Here is a 20,235-nt window from a genome sequence, read left to right on the forward strand (position 1 = left end):
CTTCATAAGGATGTTTGATAATCATCACACACTGTCAATCTTATGCAGCAGTTTGTCAATGCAGCAAACCAACAGCACCGTTATATGTGATTTTGTTTATATACAGCATTCACTAATAACAAGAATATTATTAAGAATTAACTATTAAGACTGCTTATCATGACTAAACTGCTTGACTTATTGTGGACTTTACACAGTTTAGCCTCTTGCACATGTGTATGAATGGGACAAAAGAAACTATATAGCTGTGAGAGTTGTGTGTCTCCATGTGTTTCTGTGGCACAGAGCATCGTTTTCCTTTGGTAACAGAACTGGTCTGATGTCATGATGATGACATCATGTTTTGGTGTGACAGACTGCTTTAGTAACAGGCACAACACAGACGAGATGGAGGTTAAGAACATTATGGCCAGGTCAGAGATCATCTTTACAGTCATAATGAGATTTACCAGCAAAGCACCCACCCACCTTTCATCTACTTTTGCTCATATCCCTTTTAATGTGACATAAAGCAGGAGGTGGGGGGTGGCACGGTGCAGTAAAGAAATATGAAAACTTAAAATCTGTTCTCTCGTCATGTCATTACGGTCTTGGTGATGTCATATGTGGCCACTAGGAGCCGAGTCGTCTATGAGATTAAGGTTGTCTTTTCGTATATGTCAGTAATCAGACAACATTGACGACATCACTTGTGACATCCTCACCGATGACCTGACTGATGACATCCTCGCTGATTTTATGACCTCACTGATGATGTCACTGATGAAACAGAGATGTCATGGTGAACACAGTGAAAGTCTTGTCTGCAGATCACCGGCTCTCTGATCGTATCGTGTGGCCGGCATGAAGCTCTACAGTCTCAGCATCCTTCACAAAGGAGCTGGTCGAGCCAATCTCCTCAAAGCGACCTACGACCTCTCCTCCTTCAACTTCTTTCAGCGCTCCGGTATCCAGGAGTTCATGACCTTCACCAGCGCCTTGATGGTTGAGCGGACGTCACTTGGAAGCCGTGCCTCTGTCAAAGAACAAGAGCATCTGTGCCACGTGTATGTGAGAAATGACAGTCTGGGTGCTGTGGTCATAGCAGATGCTGAATACCCACAGAGAGTCTGTTTCACATTGCTAGAAAAGGTGCTAGAGGACTTCTCCAGGCAAGTGGATCGTACAGACTGGCCTTCTGGTAGCCCTAAAACCATCACCTACAATGCCCTGGATATTCACCTTTCTAAATACCAGAACCCCAGGGAAGCAGATGCAATGAGCAAAGTGCAGGCTGAGCTGGATGAGACCAAGATCATCTTGCACAACACCATGGAAAGTCTGTTGGAGAGAGGAGAGAGACTGGATGATCTTGTGGCAAAGTCGGAGCACTTGGGACTCCAGTCTAAAGTCTTCTATAAGACGGCACGCAAGCAAAACTCATGCTGTGGACTCATGTGATGCTGCTGCCTGGTCACGTTCTCCGTGCTCTCCCACTGCCAAAGCTGGCGCGCTAACCGCAACACCAAGAGAGCTAGATACCTGGGCGGAGCTGGTTAATGGGCCCCTGTACTGGGGAGTGGCTTTTAAACAAACTCCGAACTCACAAGGACTCTTTTTCTTCTTCTTCTGTGGTGTTTTAAGACAGTTTTGCAACCTTTATGTTGCATTGCCGCCTCCTTCTGGATTTATCAATCCACTGTTTCCCTACATTCTGTCCCACTTCTCCCTCAACCAGATCTTCTTCCCTCCCCCACTCTTTCCCAATTTGGCCCTGTCTCATCAGGACTCTGATTCGGTTACACTCACCCTCTAAACTCACACATTTATGACATCATCGGAAATAGTGGTGACCTGGCATGACATCACTCCATCTCACTCTAAACTAATTCTGAAAATGAGTCATATAACCATTTAAAAAGCAACAAATTGAAAGCCAAAAAAAATGTTCCAGATGGAACAAATGGATTGGCCTATAGACCGTTTCAACTTGACAACATAAACATTATAAATGGACCCTATCTATTTCCTGTTGCAGTGTTTGCTACTAAAATAGCTGACAAGAAATAAACAGTTTCAGACTAGCTAACTAGTTGGTTACATTCACCTGTGTCACAGGCTTCATTCAGCTGCCTGCTGCTGCTCAACACCCACGCATGCAGGTTTCAGCAATGGGGAGTCAGTCAGTGAGTGAGTGAGTCAGTCAGTCAGTCAGTCAGTCAGTAAGCCCCTGAGGCTCCTCTAGGCCAGCCCTCCTGGGTCTGGCAAAAAGAAAGAGGCTTGAATGTGTGAACACTACTCAACTGTGCTGTTACACAGTAAGAAAAAAATCTATTCTTGCACAAAATATATAAATTCGAGCACTTTCGAAGACATGTCTATTTATGTCTATTTTCAAAAGCTTTGTCATTGATTTTTTTCTCTGTCAAATTCACAAACTTCAAAGGATTTCAAGGTCCCGTGGGAACCCTGCAAACAGCATAATACTGCAGGCATTACAGTTGGGCTGGTTAGGCAGGTAGGTGATGAGAAGATTGGAACTCCAGTGTTGTTTTTACCTCCTGTTTAGCCATTCCAGATATGTGATCAAACTCCTTCTCTGCTGCCTTCTTCACCTCCTCCATCTGATGAATATGGAGAGCATGCCATCATCATTATGCACTTGGTGTTCATCAAAAGAAATGTACTGATTATACTGGCATCTCGTGTCCTAAAATCAGCTTTCTCTAGCAGCTGTGATGGTACTGATTCAGCTGAGCAGAACGTTGCTGACACCTGCTGGTCACAAGAAAACACAACTTTCTGTATGAGGCCATGGACACTCACAGCAGCCTTCTTCAAAGGTTTGGCCCTCTCTGCGTTGCTGCTGGCCGTCTCCAACTCCACTAGTTTACAGGTTCTACTGAACAGCATTTCCTCCATTGAATAAATACATTGAATGAAAGACATTTGTGATGATACTCCAGAAAATGTCATAAAAACTACAGAAATACTAGGATAGCGATAGTGGTCAAATATTTCGAGTAGGGGTGTCAAAATTAATAATTTTTAAGATACAACACGATGCGGACATGGAATCGAATCGTTGACAGATTAATCGTTTGTTTAAAATTTATGTTGACATTCAGATTTTAAAGCACTCTCTAAATAGAAATGAGTGGATATTTATCTGACTGCTTGTATTAATTGATGAAAAAGTAGCCATGTGCAGTAATAATATAGAAAATTGAGGATGTGATATTTGGAGGAGATACTTTGAGCTGTATCGAGATGCATTGTGGAATCGAATCATTGACAGATGAATTGTAATCGAATCGAATCGTGAGGACATTGATGATTCACAGCCCTAGTTTGAATATGGCCTGTCACAAATCAAGAGAAGTCTAAGATTATAAGTAGTATATGAAGAGAGAGCGTATGAAATAAGGTTAGAGCTGGGAAGCACTTTTTTTTTTATTGGTGATACATACAGGGTTCACACATGTTCAGGCCCAATTCCCTCGGAGAGGCTCAGGCTTCTCAACTGTACATCGTTAAGTGGAAAAAGAAAAACAACTTGAATTTGTATTCTTGCACAAAACATATGGCCTACATTCAGGGTTCCTACAGCTTTTTAACAGTAAAATTCAACTCAAGCACTTTTATTTCAGAGCAGTGAGAGCAGATGGTCGCCCTAATGATGGGGAGTAGAGTGGATCTGAAGAGAAAAACGGTCCTTTTCATTTTGGAGCCCATGTCAGTTAGCCTGGCAGTTGTCAGCACTCCATATGAATCCTTCATTGGGGCTGGTTACCAGGCTACATGTCACTGACATGGGCTCTGAAATGAAAAGGGCCAGATTGACATGTCAGTCAATCCAGCTCTGGTTCACTAGCTGTCTACTCTGCATCCTGTGTGAGACACTAGAGACAATAAAAATGACCAGGGGATCGTCTCATTTCAAATATTAAAAGATGTTTGGTTGACATGAGTGACTGACTGTGTAGATGGAAAACCAGATCATGATGAAAATCAAACAAGGAGAATATTCAAATTCAAGCATATTGCTAACCTTGAAAACATGATGGTTAGAATCAAGCATTTTCCAAACTTTCAAGACTTTGTATAAACTCTGTACATAAACACAGGACAGCACAACAAAGCACAAAAACATCCACATAAATAAACACTCAAATCCCCCCTCCACCACAGACAGCAATTAACAGAGTTCCTACACATTTTCATGGATAGAATTTCAAAATTAATTTATCATTTACCAAAACTTTTCCACTTTTGACTTTTGAAAGATCGATAATATAATTTCCATGTAATGTGAGGCGGTGACTCTGAATCAATACCAGAAATGATTACCTAGGACAAAAAGGACACAGCTGCTCTTTATATAGATGGATCTACAGATGGAAACTAGCCTTGTGCTAAATCTGGCATTTTTTACACTTGTATCATTTTATATGTTTCAACGTGTTCATTAATTAGGCTTTGTCCCTCCCAAATAAACGAATAAAGTAAAGTAATATGGGTTTTTAGTGCTTTAGTGTCACTGCATCATAGAAGCTATTGAACTAAAACAGGAATTTTCCATACAAATATTCATATAAAATACAAGAAGCACTAAAATCTACACAGCTACGTTACATCAACAGCAAGACAATAATGTGCCGTCTTATTAGATTACATGGAAGGTTATCCACGGGAAGATTACGGTCACGATTTCATTACACACAACAAAATGTCATGACTTTTCCTAAACTTTCACGGATTTCTATTAATTTCATGACTTTTCCAGGCCTGGAAAACAAGATTTTGAAATCCATTGACTTTTCCAGGTTTTCCATGGCTGTGGGAACCATGAATTAAATGTTTACTCTCCTGTGTGGATTTTCATGTGTCTCTTCGCATAGTGCTCATGACCAAAAGCTTTACCACAGACTGAGCATATAAATTGTTTATCTCCTGTGTGGATTATCATGTGTGTCTTCAAGGATGTTTTTTGACCAAAACCTTTACCACAGACTGAGCAATTAAATGGTTTATCTCCTGTGTGGATTATCATGTGTGTCTTCAAGTGTGCTTTAAGACCAAAACGTTTACCACAGACTGAGCAATTAAATGGTTTATCTCCTGTGTGGACTATCATGTGTGTCTTCAAGTGTCCCTGACGACCAAAACCTTTACCACAGACTGAGCAAGTAAATTGTTTCTCACCTGTGTGGACTATCATGTGGTTCTTCAAGTGTCCCTGACGACCAAAACCTTTACCACAGACTGAGCAATTAAATTGTTTCTCACTTGTGTGGCTTAGCATGTGTTTCTTCAAGTATCCGTTCTGACCAAAAGCTTTACCACAGACTGAGCAATTAAATTGTTTCTCGCCTGTGTGGATTCTTAGCATGTGTGTCTTCAATGATGCTTTATGACCATAACCTTTACCACAGACTGAGCAAGTAAATTGTTTAACTCCTGTGTGGACTATCATGTGGTTCTTCAGGGTTGATGTATGACCAAAAGCTTTACCACAGACTGAGCAATTAAATTGTTTAACTCCTGTGTGGACTATCATGTGTGACTTCAGGTTTCCTTTCTGTCCAAAAGCTTTACCACAGACTGAGCAAGTAAATTGTTTCTCACGTGTGTGGAATATAATGTGTCTCTTAAAGGATCGTTTATGACCAAACCCCTTACCACAGACTGAGCAATTAAATTGTTTCTCACCTGTGTGGATTATCATGTGTGACTTCAAGTGATCTTTCCTACTAAAACCTTTACCACAGACTGAGCAATTATATAGTTTATCACCTGTGTGGATTCTCATCATGTGTGTCTTCATGTAGGCCTTACAACCAAAACCTTTACCACAGACTGAGCAATTAAATTGTTTATCTCCTGTGTGGACTGTCATGTGTTTCTTCAAGGATCCTTCAAAACCAAATCTTTTACCACAAACTGAGCAGCTGAAGTGTTTCTTCCCAAGAACTTCACTGTTTTTCTGTGAGTATAAACCTGACTGAGGTTCACTAGTTTCCATCCATTCATCATCACTGTCTTTAGTCTCAGAATAGTCTAAAGTCTTGTCATCACTAGTTGGTTGTGAATTACTAGCTGTTAGATATAAGTTCCTGGCTGGTTCTGATACTCCACAGTCCTCTCCGTCAGCTTCTGTTTTCATCTGTTCAGTTGAGCTGCTGGCTAGAGACTCTGCCTCTCTGTTCTCCTCAGTTTGGCTTTGATGAAGCTGTGAGGACTGAGGTTTCTCTTCCTCGTCTTCACTCTTAACAGGAACAGCAGTGAATGGGAACTTGGTGAGATCAGCCTCCTCCAGCCCTTGAAGCTCGTCTCCCTCCCGATTTGTCCAGAGTTCCTCCTGTTCCTCTTTAATGTGTGGGGGCTCTGGGTCCTCCTGAAGCTGCTCTCCCTCCTGACTGATCCATAGTTCCTCCTGTTCCTCTTTAATGTGTGGGGGCTCTGGGTCCACTTGAAGCTGCGCTCTCTCCTGACTGGTCCCGAGTTCCTCTTTAATGTGTGGGCACTCCTGCATCCCAGGGGGAACTTCTTTAATGACCAACAGCTGCTGGAAGTCTGGAGGTATGGCTACTCTATGTAACCGCACTACAGGATTTAAAACAGTGTCCAGGAGCTTTCCTTGTTGCACATTCATTTTTGAACGAGAAGATTCTAGCCTGATAGACTGAATTGTTAACTCGTCACACTCCATTTCCTCCATGTGTGGGGGCTCTGGGTCCTCCTGAAAAAGCTCTCCCTCCTGACTGATCCAGAGTTCCTCCTGTTCCTCTTTAATGTGTGGGGGCTCTCTGGGCCCTCCTGGTGTAGACTGGGGCTCCACTCCTGCCGCTCAGCGGGAACCCCTTCCCAATGACCAACAGCTGCTGGAGGTCTGGAGGCAAGGCTTCTCTGTATAACCGCACAGCGTCCAGCAGTTTTCGTTGTCGGTCGGTCTCCTCTTGTGAACGAGTAGCTTCCTCCTTGTACTCTGCTTTCAAACAGCCCAGATATCTCTTCAACAGCCACAGTTACTAGGCGCTGCTCCACCACCGCTCTCAGCTCCTTTATCCTTCACAGCTCCAATAGCTTCCCAGCTAACGTTAGCTTCACAGCTAAACCATTCATCCGAGTCCAGAAAGAGAGTAGCTGCTTCTTCCTCCGTGTTAACGGAGCCCCGGTTCCACTTGTATATTTGTGATAATATCACCTGCACACACGAGTCTTCTGTTTGTAAATTAAACTTCTGAAAGTAGGCTATAACCGGGAAATAATACGCTACCGCGTAACCAACTCACGTCGTCACCGCGACAATCCACAATTATACCCAGAGTGCCTTGCGGCACAGAAGAAAGCCGAGCAGTCGGGGGGGTTGGGGGAGGGGAGTCGATTGACTGGTTTACCCGCGTGGGAGAGCCGAAGGGATTACGCGTTTTTGTAGTCAGAACGCGGAAGTCCCGGACTTCCTGGTTCTTCACTGTTTCTGTCTATGGGATTTTTGAATGGGTTTTTGCCGCGATGCTTCAAATAAGGTATCTGGGCAACGCAAGCTTAATCAAACGCGAACCAGAGCTCAGTCGGATAATCTTCACACATGAGCACCACTTTCATGAGTTTTGTAGCGTAAATGCGAGCCCTAGAAGTAAAAAGCTCGAGCTAAACTAATCCAGAACTACACACTGTCGCATAGGCTTCCACGTCACGTCAGCACTCAACCTGGACTGTGGTTGATGTGTGAGTGCACTGATTATCCCGATTCCCCTCTTGTGAACGAGTAGCCTCCTCCTCGTACTCTGCTATCATTCTTTCAAACAGCCCAGATATCTCTTCAACAGCCACAGTTAGGCGCTGCTTCACCACCGCTCTCAGCTCCTTTATCCTTCACAGCTCCAATAGCTTCACAGCTAACGTTAGCTTCACAGCTAAACCATTCATCTGAGTCCAGAAGAGAGGAGCTTTTGAGTTAACGCTGCTTTGTCGAAAAATGCTACCGCCGCATGAACCGATAGGGTCTGTCTATCGATTCGCGCTACCCTATCAAAAAATGCTACTTTTTATGTCATGGGTAGTGTATTTTGATGGATCAAATACTCAACATCCCATTTTATCAATTTTAAATAAATATTTCAGGGGTAGCATAATTTGATAGTCCAGTAACATCCTATCAAATAATGCTCCCGTCACTTTGCGCACGCGCAGAATCACAAAGTAGCAGTTCTCGACGGGTAGTAGAAATCGACAGAACACCTGTTCCACTTGATATATTCGTGATAATATCACCCGCACATACGACTCTTCTGTTCGTAAACTTCTGAAATTCAAAGTATATAACCGGGAAATAATACGCTACTGCTATTGCTAACGAACGAGAGCTTCACATGCGGAGCTTCAACACACGTCACCGCCACAATAATACCCAGAGCGCATTGCGCCACGGAAGAAAGCCGAGCAGTCTCCGGAAATCATCGATGCTAACAGCCCTGCCTGTTGCACCAGCTGAACGTAAGTTCTGTCTTAAGTTAGGGTGTAAAGTCCACACCAACTGCTACGTTCAAACTAGTTAGTTTGACACTAAAGTTGTGTCTTTGTTGAGTTGCACCACGGAGACGTAAGATACATCTTAACTAGTAGTAGTCCTTAAACCTCACACTAGCCAAAATAGTGTCGCAGAAAATGACGTGTACAGTATCTGTGACCAATCAGTGAAAAGCACGGTGGAAACGGTGTTTATTTACCGTTGTTTAAGTAAGTGGAGTGAAAACAGGACATGTTGCCCACCGCAAATTAGTGCTTTTATATTTCATCAACACTAACCAAATGAGAACGTTATTGAGTAACGTTCGTTTAGGTTCATATTACTGTTAACGTTTATCTGTGAGCTCTGACTATCAGTATTGTAGGCTAATTTAGCACCATCCTGCCTGCTAAATTGTTGCGGTTATTTTAATTTGTATGCAGTGCTGCAGCTTGTGGGAAACAAAAGCGTGAGTCATCAATATCAAAGGGTGTAATTATTGATCACGGAGAGCGCGTTACCGACGCAAAACAACGATGCGCCACGGTGCCAAGTTGCAATCCGTGCCAACTGCTTATTTTACGGAGGACTTTACACCTAGTAAGACGTAGGTGTAAATTTTAAGTTCTAACTTATGCCTACGTTGTAACTATTTCACTTGGTGCAACCCAAATATTTTTAGTAGTGCGTAAACTCGGACTTATCTTTCCCTCACCTGGTTCAGCCCCGTTCAGCCCGAGGTAATCAGTGCACACATCAACAACAGTCCAGGTTGACTTCTGACGTGACGTGAAGCATATGCGACAGTGTGTAGTTCTGGATTAGTTTAGCTCGAGCATTTTACTTCTAGGGCTCGCATTTACGCTACAAAACTCATGAAAGTGGTCCTCATGTGTGAAGATTATCCCGCTGAACCTTGGTTCGCGTTTGATTAAACTTGCATTGCCCACAGACATTATTTGAAGCATCACGCCAAAAACCCATTCAAAAATCCCATAGACAGAAACAGTGAAGAACCAGGAAGTTCTGGACTTCCGCATTCAGCCTACAAAAATACGTCATCCCTGGACCTCTCTACATCCATGGGGGGAGGGGAGAGGGGGGGGGGGGCACAAACTGAGTGTTCACTCATTATTCCCCGTGTAGGCTAGGTGTTGATAATAATAGTGAACTATAAAGAATGATTAAATGAGTTTCGGACACTGCCAATGTCATATACATTGTGAAATCATCAGTGTCATAGGCTAGACTAAATTGTGATGTCATCAGTGATGTCATAAATCACTGTAACTGTGATGATGATGCTATGCAAACTGCAAAAATCCCTGGTAACACTTTATAATAACTTTCAGTCATAGGCTAAGTCATTTAAAAGCCTTTAGTTGATGAAAAACGAACCATTTACAAAACATTAATATACATTTGCAGATGATTAATAAACGTTATGTTAACATATACAAATGTGTTGTAAGTCATCTATAAACCTTTAGTAAATTAAGTGTTCCTCACCTGTCGTGAATGATGTGTAAATAATTTACAATTCATTTACAAGGCTTTCTGCATCCCCTAATCTAAAGTGTAAACCATTCATGACACATAAATGTATTACATACAAGGGGGTAGCTCTGTTTGTCAAAATTGAAGCGAATGCGGAAGTGTCCTCCTTGCCTGTAGGGGGCGACATATTGGTTTGTGGACTTCTGTTTTGAAGCCTCAAGTATGGCCTCAGTAAACACTTTCCTAATGTGTTTAAAGACCTGGAGCATGATTGGCTGATTGCTTATGTTTGCAGCCTGTGGCTCCTTGGCATGCCTTTGCAATGCGGACAGAGTCAATTAAGCAAGATAAATGAAACAATATGAAGACAAGAAAACGGTACATTATATAATGTTGTTTAATGCTAACTTCATATGTCCAAGAATCTTGCAAACTAACAGAACCAAGCATAAAGGTTATATACAAAATTTACAACAGAACACCTTAATACATAATCCATCAAACATGGTCTAAAATGACCAAAAATGTCTCCCTGATTAATGCATAGAAATACAATCCTTCTCACTCTCAGTTCTTAAAAATGTATACATTTCTCAATAATCCCAAATGGGGTGATTTCATAAAGATTTCCAACACGATGACAATTTTGAAAATAGCTTAGATCATTTCAACAGTGCATACACAAACTGTCCTCTTCCGATTCCGGGACGGGGTGTAGGGGTGAAGGAGGTCAGACAGGTACTGGGGGGCAAAGTGCATGGAGGGATCTGGAGGCGAGGAGCAGGATTTTCTAAGTGATGCGGGACTTGACCGGGAGCCAGTGGAGATGGATGAGGGTGGGGCTGATGTGGGGGTAATGTGGGCCAGCTCTAGCCATTTTGATGCCCTATAGGCAACATTTGATTTGGTACCCCCCCCCCCCCCCCCCCACACACCACCTCGCCCTCGCTCTCTTTAACCTCTTCCACTCCACCCCTCCCTACCAGACACCCATGTTTGTCTCTTTTCGGGGGGCAGGGGAGATAGCAGGTCAACAGGATATGCCACATGGTGACACAAGTGGTGCACTTCATCTGAAAGCTGGGAACCTGAAGACCTCATTTGAGTTGCAGCTCAGCACACGTGTCAAGTTTTTCCGAGTCATAATTCTGTAATAAACATTGTGTTTTGGTTAGGCGTCTGTTCAAATGTTGAAAGATTTGAGTGTATTGGGCTTAGAACATTGTTATGGAACTTGTATGATGGTCATCCCCATGCTCAATTGTCTCATAACTTTTTGGAGTAATGTTTGGGTTCATACCATTTGTTACACAGATTTGGTGCAAGATTTAACCATTTCTGACAACTCGAGAATTGATTAAAAAAAGGGGGGGGGGGGGATCTCTCCAAAATACCACATTAATATACAAGACCTTGAGACACACAATAGAAAAATAACATTTGGAGATTTCTGTAAGAATTACATTTTTCAGAGATTTGTATCAAACACTTCTCTTCTGGAAACCCCCTTATTGTCATTAGGAGCCATACATCCCCTGAATGCCCTATAGGTCTCAAGTTTCTGACTGTAAAGTTTCACAAGGCTGTTAATATCCTAGAGGTCACAATACTGTCACTGATGAACAGAGATGTCATGGTGAACACAGCTTGTCTGCAGATCACCGGCTCTCTGATCGTATCGTGTGGCCGGCATGAAGCTCTACAGTCTCAGCATCCTTCACAAAGGAGCTGGTCGAGCCAATCTCCTCAAAGCGACCTACGACCTCTCCTCCTTCAGCTTCTTTCAGCGCTCCGGTATCCAGGGGTTCATGACCTTCACCAGCGCCTTGATGGTTGAGCGGACGTCACTTGGAAGCCGTGCCTCTGTCAAAGAACAAGAGCATATGTGCCACGTGTATGTGAGAAATGACAGTCTGGGTGCTGTGGTCATAGCAGATGCTGAATACCCACAGAGAGTCTGTTTCACATTGCTAGAAAAGGTGCTAGAGGACTTCTCCAGGCAAGTGGATCGTACAGACTGGCCTTCTGGTAGCCCTAAAACCATCACCTACAATGCCCTGGATATTCACCTTTCTAAATACCGGAACCCCAGGGAAGCAGATGCAATGAGCAAAGTGCAGGCTGAGCTGGATGAGACCAAGATCATCTTGCACAACACCATGGAAAGTCTGTTGGAGAGAGGAGAGAGACTGGATGATCTTGTGGCAAAGTCGGAGCACTTGGGACTCCAGTCTAAAGTCTTCTATAAGACAGCACGCAAGCAAAACTCATGCTGTGGACTCATGTGATGCTGCTGCCTGGTCACGTTCTCCGTGCTCTCCCACTGCCAAAGCTGGCGCGCTAACCGCAACACCAAGAGAGCTAGATACCTGGGCGGAGCTGGTTAATGGGCCCCTGTACTGGGGAGTGGCTTTTAAACAAACTCCGAACTCACAAGGACTCTTTTTCTTCTTCTTCTGTGGTGTTTTAAGACAGTTTTGCAACCTTTATGTTGCATTACCGCCTCCTTCTGGATTTATCAATCCACTGTTTCCCTACATTCTGTCCCACTTCTCCCTCAACCAGATCTTCTTCCCTCCCCCACTCTTTCCCAATTTGGCCCTGTCTCATCAGGACTCTGATTCGGTTACACTCACCCTCTAAACTCACACATTTATGACATCATCGGAAATAGTGGTGACCTGGCATGACATCACTCCATCTAAACTAATTCTGAAAATGAGTCATAACCATTTAAAAAGCAACAAATTGAAAGCCAAATTTTTTTTTCCAGGTGGAACAAATGGATTGGCCTATAGACCGTTTCAACTTGACAACATAAACATTATAAATGGACCCCATCTATTTCCTGTTGCAGTGTTTGCTGCTAAAATAGCTGACAGGAAATAAACAGTTTCAGACTAGCTAACTAGTTGGTTACATTCACCTGTGTCACAGGCTTCATTCACCTGTGTCACAGGCTTCATTCACCTGTGTCACAGGCTTCATTCAGCTGCCTGCTGCTGGGAGTCAGTCAGTGAGTGAGTGAGTCAGTCAGTCAGTCAGTCAGTCAGTCAGTCAGTCAGTAAGCCCCTGAGGCTCCTCTAGGCCAGCCCTCCTGGGTCTGGCAAAAAGAAAGAGGCTTGAATGTGTGAACACTACTCAACTGTGCTGTTACACGTTACAAGTAAGAAAAAAATCTATTCTTGCGCAAAATATATAAATTCGAGCACTTTCGAAGACATGTCTATTTATGTCTATTTTCAAAAGCTTTGTCATTGTTTTTTTTCTCTGTCAAATTCACAAACTTCAAAGGATTTCAAGGTCCCGTGGGAACCCTGCAAACAGCATAATACTGCAGGCATTACAGTTGGGCTGGTTAGGCAGGTAGGTGATGAGAAGATTGGAACTCCAGTGTTGTTTTTACCTCCTGTTTAGCCATTCCAGATATGTGATCAAACTCCTTCTCTGCTGCCTTCTTCACCTCCTCCATCTGATGAATATGGAGAGCATGCCATCATCATTATGCACTTGGTGTTCATCAAAAGAAATGTACTGTTTATAATGGCATCTCGTGTCCTAAAATCAGCTTTCTCTAGCAGCTGTGATGGTACTGATTCAGCTGAGCAGAACGTTGCTGACACCTGCTGGTCACAAGAAAACAGTCTGTATGAGGCCATGGACACGACTCACAGCAGCCTTCTTCAAAGGTTTGGCCCTCTCTGTGTTGCTGCTGGCCGTCTTCAACTCCACTAGTTTACAGGTTCTACTGAACAGCATTTCCTGCATTGAATAAATACATTGAATGAAAGACATTTGTGATGATACTCCAGAAAGTGTCATAAAAACTACAGAAATACTAGGATAGCGATAGCGGTCAAATATTTCGAGTAGGGGTGTCAAAATTAATAATTTTTAAGATACAACACGATGCGGACATGGAATCGAATCGTTTGTTTAAAATGTATGTTGACATTCAGATTTTAAAGCACTATCTAAATAGAAATGAGTGGATATTTATCTGACTGCTTGTATTGATGAAAAAGTAGCCATGTGCAGTAATAATATAGAAAATTGAGGATGTGATATTTGGAGGAGATACTTTGAGCTGTATCGAGATGCATTGTGGAATCGAATCATTGACAGATGAATTGTAATCGAATCGAATTGTGAGGACATTGAAGATTCACAGCCCTAGTTTGAATATGGCCTGTCACAAATCAAGAGAAGTCTGAGATTATAAGTAGTATAGGAAGAGAGCGTATGAAATAAGGTTAGAGCTGGGAAGCAATTTATTTATTTATTGGTGATACATACAGGGTTCACACATGTTCAGGCCCAATTCCCTCAAATTCAAGAAGCCAACACAATATAGTTTGAGACATGGATCAAGGTTAGTTACTGTTACAACTGAGACTTTTTTATCATCGGAACTATCAGCTTTACAGAAGCCCGCAGACAACTATTAAACAGAGAGAGGCTCAGGCTTCTCAACTGTACATCGTTAAGTGGAAAAAGAAAAACAACTTGAATTTGTATTCTTGCACAAAACATATGGCCTACATTCAGGGTTCCTACAGCTTTTTAACAGTAAAATTGGGGTGAAGAAGGGGGGGAAGATGCTAGATGGGGGGAGGGGGTTTGGGATGGAGAAGGGGGGGGGAGATGCTACATCAAAAGGGTTAGTTCAGGAGGGACTCAAGTGGAGCTTGAAAAGGTGAGTTTTTTTTCCAAAGGTGGACTCACTGAAAACTAAAATAAAAAGTTGAAAAAAGAAAAGAAAAGGCGTTTTCAATATTTGGCGAAAGATGGGCAGGGATTCGGCTGTCCTGACCTCAGTGGGGAGTTCATTCCACCATTGAGGGGAATTTACTCTTTATAGTTCAGAGTGTCATGGTAGACCTGAAAGCAGGGGACCCTGCACAAGGGGATGCGGCAGAAGTTGCACTGGAAACGTGTCTCCTTTCTCTTTTTGTTGACCAGACACACCTTGCATTTCTTTGCTGGGTTGTCATTTTTGGGGGTGGGGTCATGCCTGACAGGGAAATGGTTTGCCCGGTTGGCAGACAGCCTACTCGGACGGTCAGCATAGGGAGCTCTATAGAGCTTTGTGGCAGTGGTCCACGCCTGTATCAGAGACTCCTGGAACGCATACATGGTCTTTACTGTGCCCTGTGGGTTTTTAGCTCTGTACAGGACGAAAGCATTGTGGAGGCAGATTTGGAACATGTACATAACAAATTTAGTTGTCCATTTATAGGACTTCCTCATAAACGGGTAGAACGAAATCATTTGATCCAGCCTATCAACACCGTTCATAGAATGGTTGTACTCTATCACAGAGACAGGCTTCTCCTTCACCACCTTCCCCCTCACACCTTTCTTCCACGTCAAGACCTGTCCCATCTCGTTCTGGTGAAATGTGGATACCATTCTCACAACATTTGTGTCCTGCCATGCCAAGCACAGAACCCGGTCAGTGTGGAAGGCAATTCTGCCCCCTGGTTGCAGGGTGGCCTTTTCAGCATGGTGTACAGCTGGTGGTTCTCCTCTATGCTTTCTCAGTGTGCCACATACATGAGTCCCCAGATCTAGCAGGATATCACACATGTTTACAGAATTGTAAAAATGATCCATGTACAGTTTGTAGCCCTGCTGTTCCAGCCCCAACAGGAGACCACACACTGTATCTACAAGAGATTTACCGTCTCCACAATAAGGCATCAAATTATAACAAAATCCTGTCTGGGACTCACATAATACATAACTTTTTATACCGCAACGCACAGGTTTCTGTGGGTTAAAAACTTTGAAACTCAATCTGCCTCTCCACAGTAAAGTTCCTTCATCTATTGAGATGTTCTGGCCTGGCTGGTAGAGTTCCTGGAACTTGTTCACTAGAATATCTAAGACTGGGCGGACTTTGTACAACTTGTCATCCTTGTTTCTCACTGCTGTGTTGTCAGTAAAATGCAGGAAACGCATTATGATCTGGAACCTGTTTCGGGACATTGTCTTTCCAAAATAGGGGGTCTCCAGCACCTCGTTCGTGGACCAGTAACTCTCCAGGTCAGGCTTTCCAATGAGCCCAGTCAGGAAGAGGAGCCCTAGGAAGGTCTTCAGTTCAGGGATGTCAACAGGTTTCCATGCATCGAGCCTTACACTCGTTGCGCCAGCCTCAATTTGCTGCTGTGCATAGAGGTTGGTCTGGTCAACAACATACTGGAGCAGCTCTTCGGTCAGGATGAGTTCCAGGAAGTCCACTGGCTTGTCCGACTCCAGCGCAGCAGCACTGTTGAGCGGTCCAGGAACTGCAGTGAACGGGATGTCCTCTGGCTCCCACGGCACTTCATCCATGCAGTACCATTGCTGCTCTGGATACAGGATAGGTGTTATAAAAATATAGAAATACAAATACATTACTATAGCACACTCACACACATTGCACACACGCACAAGCTTGTAGATCAGCTATATTGGGCAAAGAGGGAAAATGAACATACCTTTGGTGCAGTCTTTCTTTTTGCCCTTCTTCTTGGGTTGGTCATTGGACTGTCCCTCCATCGGCTCTCCATCTGCACCACGGCCTGTAAATAAAGAAATACATACATTACATTACAATTTACAACACACACACAACATGTATAATTGTGAGCTTGTAGATCAGCCATTTTGGACAAAGACAGAAAAGAGGGAAACAAGATCTTACCTTTTGATCTAGGTTGTTTATTCTGAGATGTGGGCTCACTGGGTTGTGCAACAATCGGCTCCTCATCTGAAATAAAAGCAACATATCCTCAGTAAACTATATAATCACATTTAGTACAGAGAGACAGTGTAGTGTCTCAGTAAACTATATAATCACATTTAGTACAGAGAGACAGTGTAGTGTACTAGTGTCTCAGTAAACTATAGGATCATAGAATGCAGAGAGACAGTGTAGTCTCACACACACACACACACACACACACACACGCACACACACACTGATGACATCATTACTGGGACTTTGTGTGAGTGTGATGACATCATCACTGGGACTTTGTGCGTGAAGCTGGTAAACAACAACATGCAGACCTCAGCAGGTGTGTGTGTGTGTGTACTGTCTGTACAATATGCATATATATCAACAACAAAATTACTCCTTACCGCGATCATCGGGGTCCTGTCGCATTGGATTCCAGTCTTCCTCGCCCTCGACATGGACAATTGGCGACGGCACCATCTCCTCTTCAGAAGACCGGGAGCTTTGTGATGGCTGAGAGTCATAGTCACTTTCAATGTAATCCCGGCGGGTCTTTGCACGGCGCAAATGCGCTCTGAAAAATGGCTCCTCCTGGGAAATCCTGTCTGTTGCTGTGTTGTCCTCGTTCTCCTCCTCGTCAGAAAGTTCTGACTCCGTCTCGTCTCGCAAATGCGCTGCGAAGATTCTAGCCTGATAGCGCTGCGAAGATTCTAGCCTGATAGACTGAATTGTTAACTCGTCACACTCCATTTCCTCCATGTGTGGGGGCTCTGGGTCCTCCTGAAAAAGCTCTCCCTCCTGACTGGTCCAGAGTTCCTCCTGTTCCTCTTTAATGTGTGGGGGCTCTCTGGGTCCTCCTGGTGCAGACTGGGGCTCCACTCCTGCCGCTCAGCGGGAACCCCTTCGTCGGTCTCCTCTTGTGAACGAGTAGCTTCCTCCTTGTACTCTGCTTTCAGCCCAGATATCTCTTCAACAGCACAGTTAGTTGAGGCGCTGCTCCACCACCGCTCTCAGCTCCTTTATCCTTCAAAGCGCCAATAGCTTCCCAGCTAACGTTAGCTTCACAGCTAAACCATTCATCCGAGTCCAGAAAGAGAGGAGCTGCTTCTTCCTCCGTGTTAACGGAGCCCCGGTTCCACTTGTATATTTGTGATAATATCACCTGCACACACGAGGCTTCTGTTTGTAAATTAGATATCTCTTCAACAGCCACAGTAAGGCTCCAATAGCTTCACAGCTAACGTTAGCTTCACAGCTAAACCATTCATCTGAGTCCAGAAGAGAGGAGCTTCTTCTTACTCTGAGTTAACGGAGGCCCGGTTCCACTTGATATATTCGTGATAATATCACCCGCACATACGAGTCTTCTGTTCGTAAACTTCTGAAAGTCAAAGTATATAACCGGGAAATAATACGCTACTGCTATTGCTAACGAACGAGAGCTTCACATGCGGAGCTTCAACACACGTCACCGCCACAATAATACCCAGAGCGCATTGCGCCACGGAAGAAAGCCGAGCAGTCTGGGGGGGGGGTCCTGGTCCTGGTCCTGGCTTGTGTACAGTGAAAAGAAGGACAGTGCTCTGTGCTTTTGTTGCCGCCTGTTTTGGATTCTAGTTCAAGATTCAAGATTTTTATTGTCACTCCATGGTACAAGTATCACGTGTGAAATTCTTGTGCTGTGAACTCCGTTTACAACATAGTACAAATGTAGGGCATATGAGTGCAAAAACAACAAGAGACACAACAAGCAATAAGGCAGTATAGTGATAAGACAAGTCAGAGACAGTGGCATATTCACTGCACATAGGTGCACATGTCCTGTGCATACTTTAGCCGTGCTTAAACATTTTAAATTCGGCATATTTGACATATAGGTGCAAATAGCATATTCCTTATTAAACATACAATTAAACTCTGCGTTTTAAATTCGGCGTATTTGACATACGGGTGCAAATAGCATATTCCTTATTAAACATACAGTTAAACATTAGACATACGTAATGGTAGCATCTACAGTACGGTACAGTACGGCTACTACACTATTTGTGTATGTTAAGGAGTCTCGTGGCCTGCGGGAAGAAACTGTTCCTCAAGCAATTTGTGCGTGCTTTTGGGACCCTGTATCTTCTCCCTGAGGGTAGCAGGGAGAACAGGCTGTTGTGGGGATGGTTTGTGTCTTTGATGATCTTCAGGGACCTCCTGAGGCACCGCTGTTTATACAGTTCATGCAGATCTGGCAACTCACATCCTGTTACGTGCTGGGCCGCGCGTCTCACTCTCCGTAGCGCCCTGCGGTCCATGGTGGTACAGTTCCCGTACCAGGTGGTGAAGCAGCCAGTCAGCAGGCTTTCAATGGTGCCTCTGTAGAAGTCCGTAAGGATTTCTGGCCTTAGTCCAAATTTCTTCAGGCGCCTGAGTCCGTGTATTCGCTGTGAAGAATGAACAAAGATAAAGATATGAAGATTACAAGTGACAAAGATAAAGATATGATTATGAAGATTACAAGTGATAAAGATATAAAGATGACAAGTGACAAAGATAAAGATATGATTATGAAGATTACAAGTGACAAAGATAAAGATATAAAGATGACAAGTGACAAAAGATTACAAGATTCACAAAGAGAATGAGAGAGGATGCAGAGGGTCATGCCCATTGAATCTGAGGGGGGATGTAACTTCAAACAGCCTCTATATATGGCAAAAATACATCCAAAAAAGGTCGCCGGAAGGGACCCCGCCGGTAGGGGCCTCCTTCGTGGCTTGGCCTGGAGCCTCCAGATGCCTAGATCCGCCACTGGAAGTGGTGCACTTCATCTGAAAGCTGGGAACCTGAAGAGCTCATTTGAGTTGCAGCTCAGCACACGTGTCAAGTTTTTCTGAGTCATAATTCTCTAATAAACATTGTGTTTTGTTTAGGCCTCTGTTCAAATGTTGAAAGATTTGAGTGTATTGGGCTTAGAACATTGTGATGGAACTTGTATGATGGTCATCCCCATGCTCAATTGTCTCATAACTTTTTGCAGTAATGTTTGGGTTCATACCATTTGTTACACAGATTTGGTGCAAGATTTAACCATTTCTGACAACTCGAGAATTGATTAAAAAAAGGGGGGGGGGGGGGATCTCTCCAAAATACCACATTAATATACAAGACCTTGAGACACACAATAGAAAAATAACATTTAGAGATTTCTGTAAGAATTACATTTTTCAGAGATTTGTATCAAACACTTCTCTTCTGGAAACCCCCTTATTGTCATTAGGAGCCATACATCCCCTGAATGCCCTATAGGTCTCTAGTTTCTGACTGTAAAGTTTCACAAGGCTGTGAATATCATAGAGGTCACAATACTGTAGGTCATTTTATACAGTGAGGTCAACTTTTGGATAATGGTCTCATTACAATGAAATGGGTATACTATGCAGACTAACATCATCACTATATTATATGAGCATCACACATGAATACATACATTGGGCTCATTGAATCAACAGGAGTCTCAGCTTCCTGCAGTCAG

General features: G+C 43.5%; 1 protein-coding gene and 2 pseudogenes across 3 annotated transcripts; 2 read left to right on the top strand and 1 right to left on the bottom strand.

The window, feature by feature from the left end:
• Positions 1-843: 843 nt before the first annotated feature.
• LOC310799273 (synaptobrevin homolog YKT6 pseudogene) lies at positions 844-1,440 on the top strand (annotated as a pseudogene). Its single transcript has one exon. The product of its transcript is annotated as a synaptobrevin homolog YKT6 pseudogene (transcript).
• Positions 1,441-11,679: 10,239 nt separating this feature from the next.
• LOC310799154 (synaptobrevin homolog YKT6 pseudogene) lies at positions 11,680-12,276 on the top strand (annotated as a pseudogene). Its single transcript has one exon. The product of its transcript is annotated as a synaptobrevin homolog YKT6 pseudogene (transcript).
• A 773-nt stretch (positions 12,277-13,049) lies between these two features.
• Positions 13,050-17,471, bottom strand: LOC310799362 (uncharacterized protein; the record flags this gene model as incomplete). The annotated part of the gene is made up of 6 exons (XM_083661953.1): positions 13,050-13,091; positions 13,395-13,460; positions 16,130-16,341; positions 16,471-16,554; positions 16,677-16,742; positions 17,117-17,471. The coding sequence occupies 6 exons, from the start codon at positions 17,469-17,471 to the stop codon at positions 13,050-13,052; spliced, it is 825 nt and encodes a 274-aa protein (XP_083518079.1).
• Between the last annotated feature and the right edge of the window lie 2,764 nt (positions 17,472-20,235).

The sequence above is a fragment of the Poromitra crassiceps genome (genome assembly GCF_964638095.1).
Source record: "Poromitra crassiceps genome assembly, chromosome: 27".
Lineage (NCBI taxonomy): Eukaryota > Metazoa > Chordata > Actinopteri > Beryciformes > Melamphaidae > Poromitra > Poromitra crassiceps.